The sequence below is a fragment of the Salmo salar genome, chromosome ssa01, assembly GCF_905237065.1.
Source record: "Salmo salar chromosome ssa01, Ssal_v3.1, whole genome shotgun sequence".
Taxonomy (NCBI): Eukaryota; Metazoa; Chordata; class Actinopteri; order Salmoniformes; family Salmonidae; genus Salmo; species Salmo salar.
In genome coordinates, this window is record NC_059442.1 from 129,155,226 (window position 1) to 129,178,351 (window position 23,126).

The 23,126-nt window shown below is 44.2% G+C and overlaps 1 protein-coding gene across 2 annotated transcripts in view; it reads left to right on the forward strand.

Moving 5' to 3' along the window:
- Positions 1–10,563, forward strand: part of cwc27 (CWC27 spliceosome associated cyclophilin) — a 54,977-nt gene extending 44,414 nt beyond the window's left edge. For both annotated transcript variants that reach the window (XM_014126933.2, XM_014126923.2), the window contains exon 14: positions 9,823–10,563. In XM_014126933.2, coding sequence (XP_013982408.1) covers positions 9,823–9,985 — 163 coding nt within the window. In that variant the 3' untranslated portion in view covers positions 9,986–10,563. The remainder of the gene's footprint in view (positions 1–9,822) is intronic.
- The last annotated feature ends 12,563 nt before the right edge of the window (positions 10,564–23,126 follow it).

A 23,126-nucleotide genomic window follows, 5' to 3' on the forward strand; every position in this document is an offset into this window, starting at 1 on the left:
ATCTACATAAATAAGACAGATCTTGCTTCTGTTGCCTGTTTTGTTTGTTTTAATATATAACAGCAATATGTTGGATAAAGCAATTTCACAGATTTGGCTATTTTTAGATTTTGCTATGCTGTAATAAAGGCTTTACAAACGTTTTTCATTTGAACAGACTGGTATTACTTACAATTTATTTAGTGTTGTTTACACTGTTCCCAACAGGCAGAAAAATAATACTGTAATCTAACAGCACCTTTTTGTCACACATAATATGCACGCAGGTCTCGCTACTAGTTTTAACACAGTGTGACCATCGGGTTCTTTCTTGAGTCATTTTTGTGTCTCCATTATTTAATCAAACAAGCTCAGTGCATATGTAGTTGATTTTATTCAAACACACGGTCTGTCAGGACGACTCTCGATTAACCAAGATTTTTCTTTAGTCGGGAACAGCCTTACTTGCAATAAGTCCTAAGCAAAGTGTCCCACTGGGCACAGAAGTCAGTTCAACATCTAGTTTTGATTTACATTTGGATGAGTTGTCAACTAACGTGAATTCAACCTGAAATCAACAAAAAATGTCACCATGTCATTGGATTTAGGTTAAAAGTTGGGGATAAAAACACGAAATGCCCTTACGTCAAGGACTTTTTGCAGATCCAACCAGTTTTCCACGTTGATTCAACGTCATGACATTGATGGAATAGGGTGCCATTCAGGACGAGCCCTACTGTTGTTACCAGTCTTAGTGGGCCAGCCAGAGCAGCCCATCCACCATCCATCCACCCCCCCCCCCCCCATCCTGTAACAGATATGTTATGTCTGTTAATGGCCAGTCATAACACAGGCCCGAGGAGCTGCTCCTTAACGACTTGACACACTGCTGAACTTCATACAGTGGACCAACACACTCTGACTGCTCTAGATTACATACAGTGCATTCGGAAAGTATTCAGACCCCTTGACTTTTTCCACATTTTGATTCGTTACAGCCTTTTTCTAAACCGGATTAAGTCTATTTTTTCCCTCATCAATCTGCACACAATACCCCATAATGACAAAGCAAAAACTGGGTTTTAGAAATGTTCGCAAATTTATCAAATGAAAAAAACGATCACATTTACATAAGTATTCAGACCCTTTACTCAGTACTTTGTTGAAGCACCTTTGGCAGCGATTACAGCCTCGAGTCTTCTTGGGTATGACGCTACAAGCTTGGCACACCTATATTTGGGGAGTTTCTCCTATTCTTCTCTGCAGATCCTCTCAAGCTCTGTCAGGTTGGATGGGGAGCGTTGCTGCGCCGCTATTTTCAGATCTCTCCAAAGATATTCAATTGGGTTCAAGGTCAGGCTCTGTCTGGGCCACTCAAGGATTCAGAAACTTGTCCCGCTGCCACAACCATGCTTCACTGTAGATAGAGATGGTGCCAGGTTTCCTCCAGACGTGACATTCAGGCCAAAGAGTTCAATCTTGGTTTCGTTAAACCAGAGAATCTTGTTTCTCATGGTCTCAGAGTCTTTAGGTGCCTTTTGGCAAACTCCAAGCAGGCTGTCATGTACCTTTACTCGGGAGTGGCTTCCGTCTGGCCACTCTACCATAAAGGCCTGATTGGTGGAGTGCTGCAGAGATGGTTGTCCTTCTGGAAGGGTCTCCCATCTCGACAGAGGAACTCTAGAGCTCTGTCAGACTGACCATCGGTTTCTTGGTCACCCCCCTGACCAAGGCCCTTCTCCCCTGATTGTTCAGTTTGGCCGGGCGACCAGCTCTAGGAACAGTCTTGATGGTTACGAACTTCTTTCATTTAAGAATGATGGAGGCCTTCAGAGCTGCTGAAATGTTTTGGTACCCTTCCCCATATCTGTGCCTTGACACAATCCTGTCTCGGAGCTCTTTGACAATTCCTTCGACATGGCTTGATTTCAGCTCTGACATGCACTGTCAGCTGTGGGACCTTATATAAACAGGTGTGTGCCTTACCAAATCATGTCCAATCAATGGAATTGACCACAGGTGAACTACAATCGAGTTGTAGAAACATCTCAAGGATGATCAATGGAAACAGGATGCACCTGAGCTCAATTTTGAGTCTCATAGCAAAGAGTCTGAATACTTATGTAAATAAGGCATTTCTGTTTTTTTTTATTTTAAATTTATACATTTGCAAAACTTTCTGAACCTGTTTTCGCTTTGTCATTATGGGGTATTGTGTGTTGGTTGATGAGGGGGAAAAAAATGTATTTAATCAATTGAAAACAGTCAAGGGATCTGAATACTTTCCGAATGCACTGTAGATGTAGCTATGGCCTGGGTGCCAGCCTTAGGTTTTAGATTCCGTACTCAGAGAAACACAGACTGCCAGCCAGGTGAAAAGATTCCTCTAACATGGGCATGTTTATATCTCTCTTACTTTGACATTTTTTGTTTTGTCTTAGCAGGCTTGGCTCATTTTGTGTGTGTTTGTGTGTGTGTGTGTGCGACTACCTGTGTGTGTCTTCATGATTACGGATGTGTGTGTTGTAAAGGCCGTTCCCGACCTTCGGCACAGCTCTACAGTAATAGTGGATGCCACTTTGTCTACCATCTAGGCCTATACCAGGACTGAAGGGTTTGTCATCCCTAATGTGTGTTTTACACAAGACAACATTGGGTTGCCACTGTGTAAGAAACTCACACATTAGGAAGTATAGGGATGTTTCTGTAAGGTTTTAGTGCGTGCAGGCTGAAGCTATAGACTGTAATGTACACTACAGTTAGGAGGACACTGTTCAGTACTGTAGTCTGTTGGCTCGCACCGCTCCTTCTGTCAGACAAATCAGATGCATATGGAATTCCATTTTTTTCTCCCCCGGCCGGTCACATTTATGGTCTATTTCGGTTCTATTTTTCAATTTGATTACCTCCTCAAGATGGATTGTGTTTTGACGTTTCTCCTCTCTGCTGCTGATGTGTTTTCAACGTCCTGCTGTGTCCTGACCAGAACAGAGAGCCTCACCGCAGTACTGACGACTCACTGAGAGCGAGATGCAGAGACACGGATGGAGAGGGAGGGAGGGCAAGCTCCAGCCTACAGGAAACAAGCTAGCTAACACATTGCCCTGTGGAGCGGCTCCTGCTGGGAGTTAAAAACACAGCCGTGTGTCTGTGTATTGGCACCTGACGCCGTGCCAATACTTCAGATATACCAGTTTATTGAAGGCAATGAAGACAGCAGTGTGTATGTGTGCGTGTTTTCAGAGCCTGGTCTCTCTGCCGTTTCCCTCAGTGGGCAGACAGAGCCACAGTCAGGAAATCAGCTTTTACATCGTGTTTTCCTCTCCCATTCTGATTTTCACCAACAGACTTCTGAGTCTCCCTCTCAGACCTCAATATGTAGAGAGCGAGAGAGAGTCAGAGGGCTGAAATGAATCCCATGTGTTTGAACTTCGAGGAAAGTGTCTGTGTGAGAGATTTAGAATAACAAAACCTGTAGTTGCTATTAGTCTCAGCCAGCCAGGCCCCCAGCTCAGTCTCACTGTTTGGCCCCCGCCAGCCAGCTAGGTATGAGACAGGAGGAGGAGGAGGGAAGACAGGGGCACAGTAGCCTAGCAGTCCCAGTCTGTGTCCCAAAAGGCACCCCGGGTCCCAAATGGTGCCCAGGGCTCTGGTAAGAAGTAGTGCACTATATAGGGAATAGGGTGTCATTTGGGCTGCAGACCTAATCTAGAACAACACCCCGCCAGCCACGCACTAGCGTAGGATGTCTGTGCCACTCTGCGAGCTCTGGTACAGGAACTATTGGGTTACTACAGGTCAGACTCCCCAAGTCAAGTCTGGGCCAGGGGACTGTAAACTATTCCGTCTGGGTCTACAAACTTTATACTTTCTAGATCGCTCTGCTAACACACACACACACACACACACACACACACACACACACACACACACACACACACACACTCCAATAAGCCAGCCATAGAGCCCCTGTCGCCCACCCCCACCCCTCCCTCTTTCCTCCCTCTTTTCAGAAAGCGAAAGAAAAACAAATGGAGGAAAGGCTTCTGCGTTCTGAGGCTTCTGGGTAGAGAGTGGGTTTGATAAGCAGACTGGAGCGCTGAATGGTGGGAGCCCAGAGCCTGGCACACATACACGTATACAGTGCCTTCAGAAAGTATTCACACCACTTTACTTTTTCCACATTTTGTTGTTACAAAGTGAAATAAAAATGTATTTCATTGTCACTTCTATTCACTCTGTCATTTAGGTTAGTATTTTGGAGTAACTACAGAGTTGTTGATCCATCCTCAGTTTTTTCCTATAACAGCCATTAAACTGTAACTGTTTTAAAGTCACCGTTGGCTTCATGGTGAAATCCCTGAGCAGTTTCCTTTCTCTCCGGCAACTGAGTTAGGGAGGACACCTGTATCTTTGTAGTGACTGGGTGTATTGATTCACCATCCAAAGTGTAATTAATAACTTCACCATGCTCAAAGGGATATTTAATGTCTGCTCTTTTTTTTTTACCCATCTACCAATAGGTGCCCTTTGTGAGGCATTGGAAAACCTCCATAGTCTTTGGCGTTGCATCTGTGTTTGAAATTCACTGTTCAACTGAGGGACCTTACAGATACTTGTATGTGTGGGGTACAGAGATGGGGTAGTCATTCAAAAAATCTTGTTAAACACTATTATTGCACACAGAGTGAATCCATGCAATTTATTATGTGACTTCTTAAGCACATTTTTACTCCTGAGCTTATTTAGGCTTGCCATAACAAAGGTGTTGAATACTTATTGACTCAAGACATTTGAACTGTTAATTTTGTGTTAATTTGCAAACATTTAGAAAAACATCATTCCACCTTGACATTATGGGGTATTGTGTGTAGATTATTGACACAAAATCCCAATTTAATCAGTTTTAAATTCAGGCTGTAACACAACAAAATGTGGAAAAAGTCAAGGGGTGTGAATACTTCCTGAAGGCACTGTGTGTATACATATATACACACACACACACACACACACACACACACACATACACACACTGTTCTGTAGTCTGGGCAATGAGGCTATGTTCCTGTCATCACTGAGACTGCTAGACAAATTATGGTAGCGGTCCGCCTCGCACTGCAGGACTCCTCAGTCTGCCAGAGTAGAGCCACCATGACATCCTGGATGAGCTGTCACTACTACTGCCCAGTTCACATGAACACAGGAGGGGGGGACTGCAGAGCACACACACATGCTTTACCTATGTACCCAGGCAGACTAAAAGGCAGACAAACACATAAGGCTGCACGATTCTCTCTCCCTCTATCTTCTTTAGGCCGCTTCCCAATCCTACGCACTTCAAGCCCCGCCCCCATGTCACTCTCCTTGTGCTCGGGAATTCACTCTGCCTCCATTGACCAAACCACAGTGTGCAGTCTACAGATTTTTCCAAACAAGAACTACAGTAGGCAGCGTTCCACTTTTGCTTCTTAACATAAATCAACATTTCTATATTTGACTATTCGCTTGTGTAACTTGCTCTCTGCAACACGCTACTTAGTTGGTCTTAGCAAGCTGCAAATGTGTCCGTATCTCACTAGATTTAGCTAGCTAGCTAACAATTAGCATTAGGAGCTAAACCACATTTTTGCTAGCTAAGTCCAGTGAGATACGGCAAATCTTGCTAGCAAACTTTTACTCTAATACAGGCCGGAATCCGTGGTGGGGTGCAACAGCTTGTTTCTTAATCAGAGAGGACAAGGCGAAGAATGTTCTCAAATCTTTGTCTGAACGTACATATCTAATTAGGGTTGCCTAGGAAACACTGACCAACACTTTGGTTCCTACTCTGTCACAACCATCTCCTCCCATATTTTTTTAATTTGTTTTTATGCCAACCTAAACTGCATTCCAAGCGTCCACCGTATTCCAACCATGAAATTAGAATTATCATTCTATTTCTATGATTCCAACAGTTTTTCCAAGTGTTTTGATCTATATATACGCAAGTAAAATTGCAGTATTTGGTACAAAAATTGCAAATGGATATGTTGCCCATATTGTGCAGCCCTACACATACACTGAGTGTATAAAACTTTATGAACACCTGCTTTTTCCATGACATAGACTGACCAGGTGAAAGCTATGATGTCACTTGTTAAATCCACTTCAATCTGTGTAGATGAAAGAGAGGAGACAGGCTAAAGAAGGATTTTTAAGCCTTGAGACAATTGAGACATTGATTGTGTATTTGTGCGAGGGTGAATGAGCAAGACAAAAGATTCAAGTGCCTTTTGAACGGGGTATGGTAGTAGGTGCCAGGCACACCGGTTTGTGTCAAGCACTGCAACGTTGCTGGGTTTTTCACGCTCAAGAATGGTCCACCACCCAAAGGACATTCAGCCAACTTGACACAACTGTGGGAAGCATTGGCGTCAACATGGGCCAGCATCCCTGTGAAACACTTTCAACACCTTGTAGAGTCCATGCCCGACGAATTGAGGCTGTTCTGAGGGCAAAGGGGGTGTAAACTCAATATTAGGAAGGTGTTCTTAATGTTTTGTACGCTCAGTGTATATATAATATGCCATTTAGCAGATGTTTTTATGCTCTACCAACTGAGCTACCAAGGACCACTATATACACACGCTTCACCGAAGCACATGGGCAGACACACACACATAGACACACACAGACAAGCCATCTGACAAAAATACACTCATACTGTACACTTAGCTTCGCACACAGACTCAAGTGCACACTCAGACACACGCCATCCAACACACACATACAAGGAGGACACCCATTTCAATGTGATCTTAGTGGCTGATTAAAGGGGATCTGTCCCTAGGACCAAACAGCAGAACTCGTATGGCAATAAGTTGGCTTATATTCTATTACTATAGAACGTTGGTTATGTAAGTATTACCCCAGCTTGTCTGTTTTTCCATTGTCCGATTCGGACGGGATTAGTTTTTATGAAATTGCTGCCTGTAAATCTTTTAAATGTTTTTATGTACTGTTATGATGGAAGACTGGAGGCTGTTCTAGACATGAAGGGTGCAAATTCAAATAGTTCACCTAATTTCAGCTTATATGACAAAACAAGCGATGTGTAGAGATTCATTGTACCATCTAAACCGCTGAAATACACTATATATACAAAAGTATGTCGACACTCCTTCAAATTAGTGGATTTGGCTATTTCAGCCACACCTGTTGCTGACAGGTGTATAAAGTCGAGCACACCACCATGCAATCTCCGTAGACAAATGTTGGCAGTAGAATGGCCTTGCTGAAGAGCTCAGTGACTTTTAACCTTTTAACCTGTCATAGGATGCCACCTTTCCAACAAGTCAGTTCGTCAAATTTTTGCCCTGCTAGAGCTGCCCCAGTCAACTGCAAGTGCTGTTATTTTGAGGTGGAAACATCTAGGAGCAACAACAGCTCAGCCACGAAGTGGTAGGCCACACAAGCTCACAGAACGGGACCGCTGAAGCGTGTAGCGCGTAAAAATCATCTGTCCTCGGTTGCAACACTCACTACCGAGTTCCAAACTGCCACTGGAAGCATTGTCAGCACAATAAGTGTTCGTCGGGAGCTTCATGAAATGGGTTTCCATGGCCGAGCAGCCGCACGCAAGCCTAAGATCACCATGTGCAATGCCAAGCGTCGGCTGGAGTAGTGTAAAGCTTGCCGCCATTGGACTCTGGAGCAGTGGAAATGTGTTCTCTGGAATGATGAATCACGCTTCACCATCTGGCAGTCCGACAAACAAATCTGGGTTTGGTGGATGCCAGGAGAACGCTACCTGCCCAAATGCATAGTTCCAACTGTAAAGTTTGGAGGAGGAGGAGTAATGGTCTGGGGCTGTTTTTCATGATTTGGGCTAGACCCCTTAGTTCCAGTGAAGGGAAATCTTAACACTACAGCATACAATGACATTCTAGACGATTCTGTGCTTCCAACTTTGTGGCAACTGTTTAGGGAAGGCCCTTTCCTGTTTCAGCATGACAATACCTCTGTGCACAAAGCTTGGTCCATACAGAAATATTTTGAGATCGGTGTGGAAGAACTTGACTGGCCTGCACAGAGTCCTGACCTCAACCCCATTGAACAGGGGGCCTAATCGCCCAACAGCAGTGCCCTACCTCACTAATGCTCTTGTGGCTGAATGGAAGCAAGTCCCTGCAGCAATGTTCCAACATCTAGTGAAAAGCCTTCCCAGAAGAGTGGAGGCTGTTCTAGCAGCAAAGGGAGGAACAACTCCATATGAATGCCCATGATTTTGGAATGAGATGTTCGACAAGCAGGTGTCCACATACTTTTGACCATGTAGTGTATTTCAACTTGTCTAGGAATAGCCTAATATTGTCTTTCAGTTAGGAGAAAGTATAAATAGTATCAATAAGAACCATGAACTGTATGCAGACATTTAATTAACTGATGTATTCGGCAATTTATCAATTCATTGGCGCACTATCATTTACTTAATATTTTAAAAAAGACAAATAGTCACTGGGAACGTTGATATATGACAAAACAGATAACTCATCTGTAGGCTACGTGCATAGGACTTTGTTTGCATAACACTTTGTACATAGCTCTTTGCATCAATTTGTTCTCATGTTCTTGCCCAAACTGGGTGCAGCATTGTAAAACTCTATAATATCCGTCATAACACAGTGATGACAATTCACACTAGATAAATATTCTCAAAGGACCTGGGAGTTTGTCCAAAAAAACGGTAGGTTTTTGGTGCTGGAATACTACCTTCCCGCCAAGTAAAAATGATAGATATGGGAGATTCGGACAAGATAGGGCTTTAACTAACTATCTGTAATAGTAGTACATCACTGTAATAGCGCAAACAGTCAAAGAGATTTGGGCCTGAAGCTCTTCGTCTGGTTTGGCTTGGGCTCCGTCTCTCGGCTTCTGTGAATTGGTGATAGTATCTTCCCTTTTATCTTGTTTTTAATTCTCCGGGGGTTGCAGCTCCGTGACCCCTGGGTAACGCATGGCCTTCATCAGAACCCTCCAAACAGGTGTGGAGTGTCAAGACACTGTCAGAGCGTTATGCATGTAGCGCAAATCCCTCTGCGCCGGGCAGATGTGTCTGCGTGATGGACACCGGTGACCTGCCTCACCCCTCTTGAAGTCCTCTCTCTCTCTCTCTCCACTCTGCTGTCTCCCCGGGAATTCCTGCTCTCACTGTATCTATATACTGGGAGTTTGATCGATAACTGTTACACTGACACGCTTGGCCTATTAGGTAACATGTTAGGGGTTTTTCGTCAAAGTGTTGATAGAGGTTGAATCATGAAGACAGTTGCCTTTTTAAACCGAACACTCTTCAGATTCTGCCGTTCTCCCTTTTTGTCTGTTTTGCGGAGGTGCTGCTTGCTGCTAGTCCACAAAGGACAAAAGAACAGCCAAGGATGCTTCCAAATGCATATCAGTCATCTTCTTTCTCTTATTCCTATTCCTCCTCATCACGGACCTCCTCCTCATTTTCCTCCTCCTCCATCCTCTTCCTGCTCCTCCCTAAGAGAACAGAACATTTCAACCCTGTATTTTGTACCATGTTTTTATTCTTACACGAATGTGATAAGGGCACGTGTTTCTGTGTTGCAGCCGTAGCCTATTCCTTTATCAGCAATACAGTGCCATCACTCACCACCATGGCATCTTGATACCATAAATGCCTGTTGTGACAGAACACCGGCTTCAAAGGGAATGTGATTTTATTTGAATTGGAGAGGAACAGATGGAGAGATGGAGAGTTCCATATCAGTTGATGTGATTTACTGAGTTCACATCAGAGTGCTGTATTGCTGTTCTTTGAACCTCTTTCTCTGATTTTAGGATGGCCCATGTTCTCCAGTTTGACGAGCAAACCAGGAAAGTCAAGGATGCCAACATGCAGGACGAAGACACGTTTGAGATCTCCGATCCACGAAACCCCGTCAACAAACGGCGGAGAGAGGAGAGCAAGAAGATCATGAAGGAGAAGAAGGCCAAGAGGTGAGGGGTCAGGGATTAGGCATGGAGATTAACCCCAGCCATGTGACTGACCAGGCCTCTTCTCTCTTCCTCTCTAACCTACCACTTCAAAACAACTGTCTCTCCTGAGTGAACTTTGAACCTTGGAATGCCATGAACAACCAAAACAAAGATATTTCTGAGAAGCTGTTGGAATCCATTCACATCTGAACTAAGGGAACAGCTAACACAGGGCTAATGTGACTTCAGCCCATCAGGGTTATCCCTCATAAAAGGGAAACAAACGCACATGACCTGACAGCTATAGCTAATCTAAAACTATCCGTCATCAAGACATAGTGTCATTTTGAACTGGAATGTGAACCCACATTTCCAACAATAGGTTCATTTTCTGTCATCATACAGTACTGTATGTTGTGATTGCGGGAGTATTGGAAAGTAAAGGTGAAAAAGGTTGTGAAATGTTGAGAAATGCCCAGGTATCCAGGTAAAGTAGTAAGGGTGATGGATGATGGTCCAAGTCATTGATGTCAACATGTCTGATGACCAATGTTGTGAACATGTACTGATAATAAATTACATTTGTCATAAGACATAAATGCCTTTGATGTTTGCAGCTGTGTTTGTATTCCTCTCTGTGTTTGCTGTATTAAGAGCTCCTCGACCATTGGCTTGGGCAGGTGAGCTCAACATGGAGGATACACACGGGGATTTTCACGTGTCCAATTGTTTACTGTCTGTGGAGACGAGGAGAGGAACCCAACTTCGACTATTTACATTTGACATTTTACTCATTTAGCAGATGTTCTTATCCAGAGCGACTTACAGTTAGCGCATTCATCTTAAGGTAGCTAGGTGAGACAACCACATATCAAAGTTATAGTAAGCAACAGAAATGTCCTTAATAAAGCAGCTATCAGCAAAGTCAGTGCTGGTAAGCAAAGACAAGTGTGACTGTTCATGTAAGAAGGTCAACTACTGAGATGGAGAGGAAACCAGCACACCACCGTATGCTTTTGAGATTAAGGAAAGAAGATTATGAGAGGAAGTTACTTTAAACTACTGAGAGAGATCCACCCAGAATGTGTTATGAAAACCTTGACTATGGTGAGGAATGAGCAGTAAGCAGAAAGGGAGGAGAGACAATGGAACACAGTAGCTGCTGCAGTAGTTTCCCCATTACATTGATCTAAAGTCAGTTTAGCGTTGTTCCCCTATAGTTAATATCAGTATCTCAAGAGGGTAAGCTGATCCTGTATCTGTGCCCAAAGCCAACTTTTCCTCATATCTGATATAACAGCAGCTAAGTAGACAGAGCCAGCCAGTGTGACTTCACATGACTGGAATCATCAAAACAGCTCTCCAGCAGAAGTTGTGAAAACTGGTATTAAAGCTCGATTAAGTCCCTGACTCTGTCTTTATTTAAGCACCATAGGTGTATTCCAAATGGCATCCTTTTCCCCATATAGTGCACTACTTGTGACCAGGACCCGTATGGTTCTGGTCAAAAGTAGTCCACTATATAGGGTATAGGGTGAAATTTGGGATGCACATTGAGTCAGTCTGTAGGGCTTCCTCTCCTCTCTGTTCCAACCCTGTCAGTTAAAACAGTCAGGCAGGATATGATCTGCCTTCACCCAGCCATTTCACAGTCATTTCACCAGATTGACGCAAGGAGCACATAGCTGTGGTGAAATCGAACTAGTGACAATCGAACCTCCTTGCCTCTCTTTTTATGTATTGTTCCTTTCATACTCCAACTGAGAGCCATAGGCTCTGGTAAAATAGGGGGGTTCTGGTCATATGTCATAGTGTACTATATGGGGACTGCAATAGGGTGGTTCCGGTCAAAAGTAGTGCACTACACAAAGATTAGGGTGGCATTTGAGACTAGACTAGCCTCTCTGCTTTAATGTAGTGGTTTTGTTAGGGTAAATGATGTAGATTTGCCATGTGTGTGACCAGGAGCAGAGTTTGGCCGGCAAGCCGCCTTTTACTGCTCTTCTGGGTTCATGCTTAACTTCTCATATGGAACAGGAAGGAGAGTTAATGTTCCACTATGAGCCTGGTCGCCCAGCCACGGCCTGGCCCGAGTCTGAGCTGCTTCTGCTGCTAATGTAAAACAGGTGAGAGGCACCATGCTTCAGTTAGACTACCTACTGTAGCCATGCCAGTGGCTGGCCAATGGTGGGTCACAACCAGTGGTGTAAAGTACTTAAGTAAAAATACTTTAAAACTACATAAGTTGTTTTTTGGGGTTTCTGTACTTTACTATTTATATTTTTGACTACTTTTACTTCACTAAATTCCTAAAGAAAATGATGTATTTTTACTCCATACATTTTCCTTGACACCTAAAAGTACTCGTTATGTTTTGAATGCTTAGCAGGGCAGGAAAATTGTCCAATTCACACACTAATCAAGAGAACGTCATGGTCATCCCTACTGCCTCTTATCTGGTGGACTCACGAAAACACAAATGCTTCATTTGTAAATTATGTCTGAGTGTTGTAGCATGCCCCTGGCTATCTGTAAATTAAAAAAATATATATAATTATGACATCTGGTTTGCCTAATATAAAGAATTTGAAATTATTTATACTTTTAGTACTTTTGGTACTTAAGTAAGTATATTTTAGCAATTGCATTTACTTTTGATTCTTAATTATATTAAAAACCAAATACTTTTAGACTTTTACTGAAGTAGTATTTTACTGGGTGACTCACTTTTACATGAGTCATTTTCTATGAAGGTATCTTTACTTTTACTTAAGTATGACAATTGGGTACTTTTTCACCACTGGTCACAACCGATTCCTTTTTGGCTTGTGCGTGGCTGATATCAATATTGACTCTTGGCTAGAAATAATTTCTGTTTACAAAAGCTCTCACAATATTGTGCAGAACAAAAATCAAATAGACATGAAACAGTCAAGAAATTAAATATAAGGAGCAAGCTACTGTATTAGCTTGATCGAATTATCAGCTGAGAATACAAAAACAGCTTAAGCGTAAATCATAGTCCCCAGACGATGAGACGCGATTGTCTGCCGTCCCATTGTGACATACAATAGCTACTGGCTCTGAGACCGCCATCCGCAGGGGACGCAAAGCCCGAACGCACACCTCACCACAATTCCCAACCAACGCGGCTCCGGTACGCGTCCGCTATTCATTTGAATGTGTCGACAGTTGAAGAAATTGCTTGAGTTGCACTGAGAATTCGAAAAGTATGAAATCCAACCGTCCAATATTCTAGAACATTGCTGTGCATACGTGTACAGGTTTTGGACTATGATTAAACCCTTTAGCCTTAACATGGAGACATCCTAGTGGGGGTTGGAGAGGGTACAAAGGACAAGACAATGCCACTCCTCTCTCCAGTCCAGCAACACCATCAGAATACTTAACATTCCCTGGCATGACCTTGCTGTGGCTAGCTCTGGGCAGGAAATACCGCTCGTGGTTGCTGCTGTCTGTCTGAACGTCCATCCCTCTGTCACGTGACTGCTGGGGATGAGATTTGAGGTAATAACGTTATCATGCTCCACCACCGCCACCACTATCTTCCCTGCCCTTGTGGACGGACTGACGGAGGTTAAAAATAGCAGACTAGTCCTTCTGCTCTCCTAAAAACACAGTATGTGTGTGTTTGTGTGTCTGAGCTACATCAGGTTGGCTGGGAAGGATGGCTACTTTTACTATATTATTTTTTTTTTTGGGGGGGGGGGGAGTCGGATAACATTACAGTTTACCTTGGGCTATACAGGGCTTTGATGCTGCTTCCCTCAACCCTTCAGATGAGTTTTCCTGCCCATTTCCTGCTGCATATTATGTAAATAACTTGTAACACACACACATTCCTGCTGCATGGTTTTGCTGCACATTTAGCATTCCAATGACCTGTGACCCCCCCCTCCTCCTCCCAATACACACACACCCTTTCCAGTGACTTTGTAAAGGTATTTTAGTTTGACCTTGCTTCTGATCTACCCTCACCCCCACCCATTTGACATGATATGAAATACAGCCTTCCTCCTTGTGTGCTCTTACCCCTGTATGGCCGGGGAGGTGTGGAGCAGCATAGGAGGACCAGGATGTGGAGTGTCTGACCTCTAACCCCAAGCCATGAGTACTCACAGCCTGGCCAAGTCCCCTGTGTGAGAGGGAGCAACCTGGCTGTATGGGGCAGGAGCTGTGTGTGTGCCTGTGTCCATGCGGAATTAGAAGGGATGGATAGCGCACCTAACCTAATCGCCCCTTTGTGTCTTTCTCTTTTGCCCTATAGCAGGGTTTGTCAAACTCGGTCCTGGGGCTCCCCCTGGGTGCACGTTTAGTTTTTTGCCCTAGCGCTACACGGCTGATTCAAATCATCAAACCTTGATGATGAGTTGGCTCTTTGAATCAGCTGTGTAGTGCTAGGGCAAAAACCAAGAGGTGCACCCGGGGGGGGGGGGGGCAGGACCGAGTTTGAGAAACCCTGCTATAGGCCATCGGAATAGGGTCACCAGAACATGTCCATAAGAAGGGAGCCCAGTTGTTTTGACATTAGGGTTATTCATGAGTTGGAGAGAGAGAGCTCAAAGAGGAGAGCGTGAGATCTGAGGTGAAATGCCTCTGTAGGTCTCTGTAGCCTATTATAAAGCAGTATGACCTTGGTGCACCATCCAGCACTATTATTTCAATAGCCTGAATTAAACAGTGAGTGTGTTAGCTGAATCTGAGCCATGTGCACTGTGCTTTTACTACCTCTGTCTGTCTTTCTAGGTCTCTGTGACCCTCTCTGTCACAGTGCCCTGTTCCTTACTACCTGAGCTGTGTTGCTGACAGTTTATCTACTCATCTGAGTCTTTCGTATTCTAATGGCCTCGTGGTGAAAAAAAGAGGGGGTCGTTAAAGTCCAACAGAGGTAGACAGGGCCCCTGTTCTTTAATAGGGTTAACCTGTGTAAATGTCCTCGTGTCACAGATGATATTTCACTGCCACTTTCTGAGATTTATTTTTCAGCAGCAGGTTTTTCCTCTCTTCCCCTCCTTCGTCTTCTCCTCTCTGTAATGCAAATGTGATTCTTCAAATCACATTTGATTTGTCACATGCGCTGAATACAACTGGTGTAGACTTTACCGTGAAATACTTGCTTACCAGCCCTTCCTGACGATGCAGAGTTTATAAATAAAATAGTAACACAAGGAATACAATAAAATGCACATGAATGGAGCTACAGTGTATACAGGGAGTACCAGTACCAGATCAATGTGCAGAGGTACGAGGTATTTGAAGTAGATACACTACATGGCCAAAAGTATGTGGACACCTGCTCGTCGAACATCTCATTCCAAAATATGGAGTTGGTCCCGCCTTTGCTGCTATAACAGCCTACACTTTTCTGGAAAGGCTGTCCACTAGAGTTTGGAACGTTGCTGCGGGGACTTGCTTCCATTCAGCCACAAGAGCATTAGTGAGGTCGGGCAATGATGTTGGGCGATTAGGCCTGGTTTGCAGTCGCCGTTCCAATTCATCCCAAAGGTGTTCGATCATGTTGAGGTCAGGGCTCTGTGCAGGCCAGTCAAGTTCTTCCACACCTATTGCGACAAACCATTTCTGTATGGACCTCGCTTTGTACACTGGGGCATTGCCACAAAGTTGGAAGCACAGAATCGTCTGGAATGCCATTGTATGCTGTAGCATTAAGATTTCCCTTCACTGGAACTAAGGGGCCTAGCCCAAACCATTATTCCTTCTCCACCAAACTTTACAGTTGGCACTATGCATTCGGGCAGGTAACGTTCTCCTGACATCTGCCAAACCCAGATTTGTCCATCAGACTGCCAGATGGTAAAGCGTGATTCATCACTCCAGAGAACGCATTTCCACTGCTCCAGAGTCCAATGGCTGCGAGCTTTACTCCACTCCAGCTGACGTTTGGCAATGCACATGGTGATCTTAGGTTTGTGTGCAGTTGCTCGGCCATGGAAACCCATTTCATGAAGCTCCCAACAAACACTTCTTGTGAGGCAGTTTGAAACTTGGTAGTAGTGTTGCAGACAATTTTTAAATGCTACGTATATGCTTCAGCACTCGGCGGTCCCGTTCTGTGAGCTTGTGTGGCCTACCACTTTTCAGCTGAGCCGTTGTTGCTCCTAGATGTTTCTACTTCACAATAACAGCACTTACAGTTGACCGGGGCAGCTCTCGCATTGCATATTTTTGACGAACTGACTTTTTGGAAATGTGGCATTCTATGATGGTGCCACATTGAAAGTCACTGAGCTCTTCAGTAAGGCCATTCTACTGCCAATGTTTGTCTATGGAGATTGCATGGCTGTGTGCTCTATTTTATACACCTGTCAGCAACGGGTGTAGCTGAATTAGCTGAATCCATTCATTTGAAGGGGTGTCCACGTACTTTTGTTTATATAGTGTGTGCACATGAAGGCAATGTAAAGTTCGGCGGGGCATTTTGGCGGTGCATTTACCATACTAAGCGGTGATGCAGCCAGTCAAGATGCTCTCGATGGTGCAGCTGTAGAACTTTTTGAGGATCCGAGGGCCCATGCCAAATCTTTTCAGCCTCCTGAGGGGGAAGAAGCTGAGATGTGCCATCTTCACAACTGTGCGGGTGTGTGTGGACCATGTTAAGTCCTTAGAGATGTGGGCGCCAAGGAACTTGAAGCTCTCGACCCGCTCCACAACAGCCCCGTTGATGTGGATGGGGGCGTTCTCTCCCCTCTTTCTCCTGTAGTCCACGATCAGCTCCTTGGTCTTACTGACGTTGAGGGAGAGGTTGCTGTCCTGGCACAACACTGCTAAGACGCTGACCTCTTCCCTGTAGACTAATTCATCGTCATCGGTGATCTGGCTTACCACCATTGTGTAGTCAGCAAACTTGATAATGGTGTTGGAGTCGTGGGTGAACAGGGAGTACAGGAGAGGACAAAGCACCCACCCCTGAGGGTCCCCCGTGTTGAATGTTAGCGTGAAGGAGGTGTAGTTGCCTACCCTCACCACTTGGGGCCGTCCTGTCAGGAAGTCCAGGATCCAGTTGCAGAGGGGAGGGGTTCAGTCCCAGGGTCCCTAGCTTGGTGATGAGCTTGAAGGGGACTATGTGTTGAACGCTGAGCTGTAGTCTATGAACAACATTCTCACATTGTTATTTCCCCTGTTGTCCAGGTGGGAGTGGGCAGTGTGAAATGCAATTGAGACTCATGGCTGGGTTTCCCATTGTAATCAGTTACCGTCTGCAAACCCTGCCACATACGATGAGCATCGGAGCCGGTGTAATAGGATTCCACCTTTTATCCTATATTGTCCTTTTTCATGTTTGATTTCTTGTCAGAGGTCGTAGTGGGCTTTCTTGTATGCGTCCATGTCCCGTTCCTTGTAAGTGGTTGCTCTAGCATTTAGCCCAGTGCGATATTGCCTGTAATCCATGGTTTTTGGTTTGGATACCTTCTTATAGTCACTGTGGGGACTATGTCGTGTATGCACGTTTTTGATGAAACCCGTGACTGTAAACTCCTCAATGCTATCGGAGGAATCCCAGAAAGAAAAAAAGATCCCAGTCTGTACTAGCAAAACAGTCATGTAGCCTCGTGTCTGCGTCATCTGACCACTTCTGTATTGAGTGCATCGTTTGTACTTCCTTTTTGAGCTTTTGTTTGTAAACAGGAAGCAAGGCAATGGAGTCATGGTCAGATTTGCCGAAGGGAGGGCCATGTATGCATTTCTGTGGGTAGAATTAAAGTGGTGTAGAGCTTTAGCGCCCCTAGTGGCGCAGAGACGTGTTGGTGGAAGTGAGGTGGAACGGTTTTAAGTCTCCCCGCGTTAAAGTCTCCCCCACCAGAAACGCTGCCTCTGGGTGAGCGGTTTCTTGTTTGTTTATGGCTCCATAAACTTTGTTGAGTGCCAGAGTGGTGTCGGCTTGTGGAGGGATGTAGACAGTCGTGATATTTACGGATGAGAACTCTCTTGGTAGATGAAAGGGTCTGCAGCTTACCATGAGGTACTCTATATCAGGTGAGCAAAAGGTCAAGGTTTTCTTCACTTGACGCAGCACACCAGTTGTTATTTATTAAAAAACACAGTCCACCTCCTTTCGACTTCCCCGAAGCCACCGTCCGATCCTGCCGCTGCATGGAGAATCCACCAGAGTACTACGTGCACAGCGCCATCATCCAACCACGTTTCAGTAAGAGATATAATATGGCAGCTTTTCAAGTCTCTCTGATAGGAGAATGTTGAACGAATCTCATCCATCTTGTTCTCAAGTGGCTGGACATTTGCCAATAGAACGGAGGGGAGCGCCGTTCGTTTTTCTCCTCGCCTCAATTTCACCAGGACTCCACATCGTCTCCCATGTCTACGCTTGCAGCGTTTTGGTAGCCCACGTAACAAGGAATAGGGTCCGGTATGAACAGTGGAACAGCTAAGTCGGAGTTGAAGTCGTATTTGAAGTCGAAATCAAGATTAGTAACTGTCGATCTGATGTCCAGAAGTGCTTGGCGGTCATATGTGGAAAACACTATGAACTTTCTTTACTAAAGACAAACACGATCAAAGTCTCCGTATAGCAGAGTTGAGTTCTTGCATTACAGTGGAGCCAAGTGAGCGTGTGCCGCTGGTAAAACTCTCTGGATGATGAAGTATTATAAAGCAGTCACTGGCTTCTTCCACACGCCTGACTAGGGTTTGTTGCTCCTGTGCTGCTTGTCTTTCCTCATCTTCTAGGGCAAAAAAACCCATCTCCTATTCTCTTTATAGGGCACTACTTTTGACCAGAGCCCACTATTTCTTGTAGTGCACATCATTTGGACCACATCCCCTATTGTAATGCACTACTTTTGAGCGGAGCCCTTAAAGGGGTAATCCGTAGTTGAAACAATAACAAAGCAGTCCCACTGCCTCTTTTCTGGTAAAAACCTGAGGGATGAGCCTGGAGAAATGTAACCACTGACCATCCAAGGACTGACCATCCAAGATATCAAAATCATTTTTAAGCATGTTTTGAGGCTATAGTGTTTGTTTACATGTACAATGTTTACAGACATTGGAGTAAAACAAGCTTCTATTTGGGGTTCTGATGGGGTACGACAGTTGAACTAAGCTCATGAGGCATTTATATACTATATTCGTCAAGAATCAATGGGTACATACTGTATAATTAATTTGTTAAGTCCAAGAATGTATTGTATCAACTTCAGATTGTCCCTATAAGGCTCAGAGGGTGTCATTTGACCCAGAGACTCAGACACCTTGTTAAAGAAGTGCTACTGAAGGGGCATTTGTCAGGAGAGATGCCAACCTGGGGAATGTGATATAACATACGTTTCTCCTTCTAAAGGGGGTACTGGAGCATTAACAAAAAACACAGAGCTTCATTCCCCCTGCAAGGCCTTTCCTGACGCTGGATCCAAGAGAGGCCAGGCTGCCTGCACACAAAAACCCCCACAACCAGAAGTATTGGACGAGACTGATCAGGAATGAAGACTATTTCCCCGAAATCTTAAAGCATAGAAAGGAACCAGTCAAAACAATAAATTAAGCCCAAGACTACAACCAAGACCAAGGTTAAACTCTAAAAAGGAAACCTCAGAAATATTCTACCTCGGACTGAATGAGCATTTTGCATTAAATTACACGCTGGACGGTTGTTATCTAACCCACTCATTGGAGACTGTAAAAATATTTCCATTTAAGGTACTGCATGAATTTATTCCATAAATCCGGGAGACGATTCTTGGAAAGGGGAATTTATATTTGAAATGACTATATTGGTGCTGTATTGTGAGGATGGTGTTGAACTCTGAAGGAAGTCTGTAGAAATGAGACCTGGCTGTTGGAATCTGAGTATGACTCTCGTCCCCAATGGAAAAGGCGGGAACCCACACAGGAATCCTGCTCATTGAAAAGGATGACTCCTTCTTGTTCTGAGCTCCTAACAACGGCTGAACAGTTGATCAATTCATTGTATCATTGCATCGGTTCACACTATTGTGACCTTTAACAACAACAATCACCGTTAAGGACAATGTGTAACATAGGCCTAAATACTGCATTGAACATTTGATTGAATGAGATTGTGGACTTGGTGTGTTTGTACTGTGTGGGTGGGGGCGCCAGTAGACCTTTGTTGCCTTACTGACTGACGGTCTGAATGAAGAACTCCACCCATGACTACTTCCTCAGGACTCAGAGAAAACCGTTCACCTGTAAAACCGTCTGTCCCCATCATGATTTTTTTCTTTTTAAATGACATTGGCCTTCTCTTTAACCTTTCAGACCACCAACCACACTAATAATCAAGCATCTCTAAATACAGTGTTGTGTTTCTCAACTTTCTCCTGTACTGTATCAGTGACTGTCCTGTTTATTGATGCTGGAACAGACCCTTTCATTGGAACAAATATAGATGACATGCCGGTACTGTAGGCTACACTCCCATCTTCACCTTTCCCTTGGTTAGCAGAACAACAGCACCTTGTGACCCAACAAGATGGCTCTTCTCTCTAAAATGCGAATAGTTTGGGATTTCCATGAATGCAGGAAATGTCTGAAATGGAGATGTCCATACGTTAGTGTTGTGTCATGGGGCCCATCGCTTTGAGGGCCTGTCACTCTCCACTTAGCCAGCCAGGTGTCTTTGACCTTTCAAAGGTCCAAACATTGCTACAGCAGTCAGTGTGCTGTTATTTATTTTTCTCTCTAAAATGCAAAGAGTTTTGTTTTTAGTAGGAAAAGCAGGGTTCTGGAATGAAGATGTCCATTGCACGTTAGTGTTGTGTCATGGGCCTATCACTCTGAAGTCCTTTCACTCTCACAAGAGCCAGCTGAAACGGTCCAGTCGAAACATTGCTAAAGTATACAGCGGTGTTTATGTTCTTTCTATGCACACTGGCCAGGGCCTCTCTATCTCTCTCGCGGTCTCCCAGTGACTGGTCCCCGTCCAGATTAGAATCTAAGGTATGTAACCCTCGCAGACCTGGGCAGTCCTGTGCAGTGGACCAAGTCAGGATATAAACGATATTGATGGTCAGGAAGCGAGTGGATGCCTACATGCTATTGGCTGTGACTGAACGCACACCTTCATAAGTGTGCGGTAGTGGTATTTTTGGTCATGTTCATTCAGGTAGGTACTTCAAAGGAAAGGCTCTCTGTCTTCTCCCTCTTTCTTTTTCCCTCTCTCCATCTCTCTTTTTTTGAAATCTTATGCGTATTTATTGGTATTTTGCATAGTACCAAATGGGGTCAATGTCTGTAGTCCTGCTGTGATATGAATACATTTGTGAACCTCAAGACCTAATGTCCTTTCAAGACACCACCAAACATCCTGCCACAGTCTTTGTCTCCACATCTAACGGAAGCAACAATCAGAAGGAGTCCAACAAGAGCAGACAATATCAAAAAAGATGAGTTTGCCAGGTAGAGAAAGCATCTGCCAATGCACAATGCATTCCAGCTCCTGTGTATTTCATTTCCTTATTTACACCCACATGATAGCAGCAGGTCCATTCCCATATCCACCCCTGGAATAGTTAGGAGATAGTGTCATACAACCTCAGAGAGATGGTGAGAGACATTGATACGTCACCTCAGAAGACACATCTTTGAGGAATTATTTTAGGAATTGACCTTTTTGTACAGCATGACTGAAGTGTAGGTAAGACTATTAGGGCTTATTGAAGAGAAAACATCAAACACACAGCAACAGGTGGTAGTACTTGGTTATAATATTTTGCATGATAGTACGTAAAAAAACGGGAAATATTACGAGAATAAAGTGGCAATATTCCGGGACTTATCTCAATTTAATTTCGGGAATAAGTGTCAAAATGTTGAAAATAAAGTCTTAGTTATATCTCAAGATTAATGTAGAGGATTTGGGTTAAGTGCATGTCTTCCTGGCTCCCTGTTGCTGGCGCACGCCACCGTTGAAATGCCTGAGTTAAATGACCTGATGAAACTAAACTTTAGAATTGGCTTTAGTAAGAAGGAAATCCTTGCTCTTTTAACACATAATAACCATGTTATTATAAGTATTGGGACCTGGAATAGGTTGATCCGCATATTTTTTTCAGAAAGCGGAAACGTGGTTGCATGCATAGGTCGAGACGGGCTGGTTAGGTGTGTTTGCAGGTGTGTGTGTGTGGGCGGTAAAAAGTAGGGGTAAAACAAACAAATGGACATCAATCTAATGATCTAATACGTTCGTTGAAACAGGCGTCACTGCACATTCACGCTTATCAATCTAATGATCTAATACGTTCGTTCAAACAGGCGTCTCTGCGCACTCACGCTTATCAATCTAATGATCTAATACATTCGTTCAAACAGGCGTCACTGCGCACTCACTTTTATCAATCTAATGATCTAATAACTCGCACGCGCACACACACACCAAGTTTCCCCTTGGCATATACTATAGGCATATACTATTCTAATTACCATGGTGTGTTATGAGCACAAACAGAAAACCTTCTTGGCACTGTCACTGAATGTGAAGAAAACTAGGGTCTCCTTTCGCTGCAACCTGGTCTCAGAGCATTTCGTAGGCTGGTCAGTCTGCCCTCCAAATTCGCTACAATGGTATGCTGCGTAGCCTATGCAAACACCTTGCAAAACATTTTGTGTATAATGGCAACTATTAACAATGTTTTCCATGGTGCTTTACTAACAGTAGTGTTTCCCCCTTATGACAACTATCCTTCTAACGACTATAGCGTAGTAGGCTACATGAACAAATGATCTTGGGATCCTGGAGACCGGGGACTATGTGTGTGTGTCCCATGTCAAGCTGCTCTCCAAATTTTATAATGGGCTACAACAGCCTATAGCCGTTTACTAAAACTATAGCTATAAAACTATAGCGGTTTACTAGATTGAGCACTCTAACATGTAGGCTACCTACGTGAAGCTCTTGTCCCATCTGCCCCTCCAGCCACCCAGCCTTAGCCTGTACGGATATGGGTGCTCAGTGATTGATGACGTTGGCTTTATACACTCACCAGTGCAGTATGGCAACAAGGCCCACACTCAGTTCCCCTTCCACATCACACAGCAGGGCACTAATATCTTAGGTCTAGACCTGTTCACCAGCCTGGGGTTCTCTCTGTTGGCCAACAGTGGCTCAACAATCCTGCACGTCGCCTCCCCATGTCAAGAGCAATGGC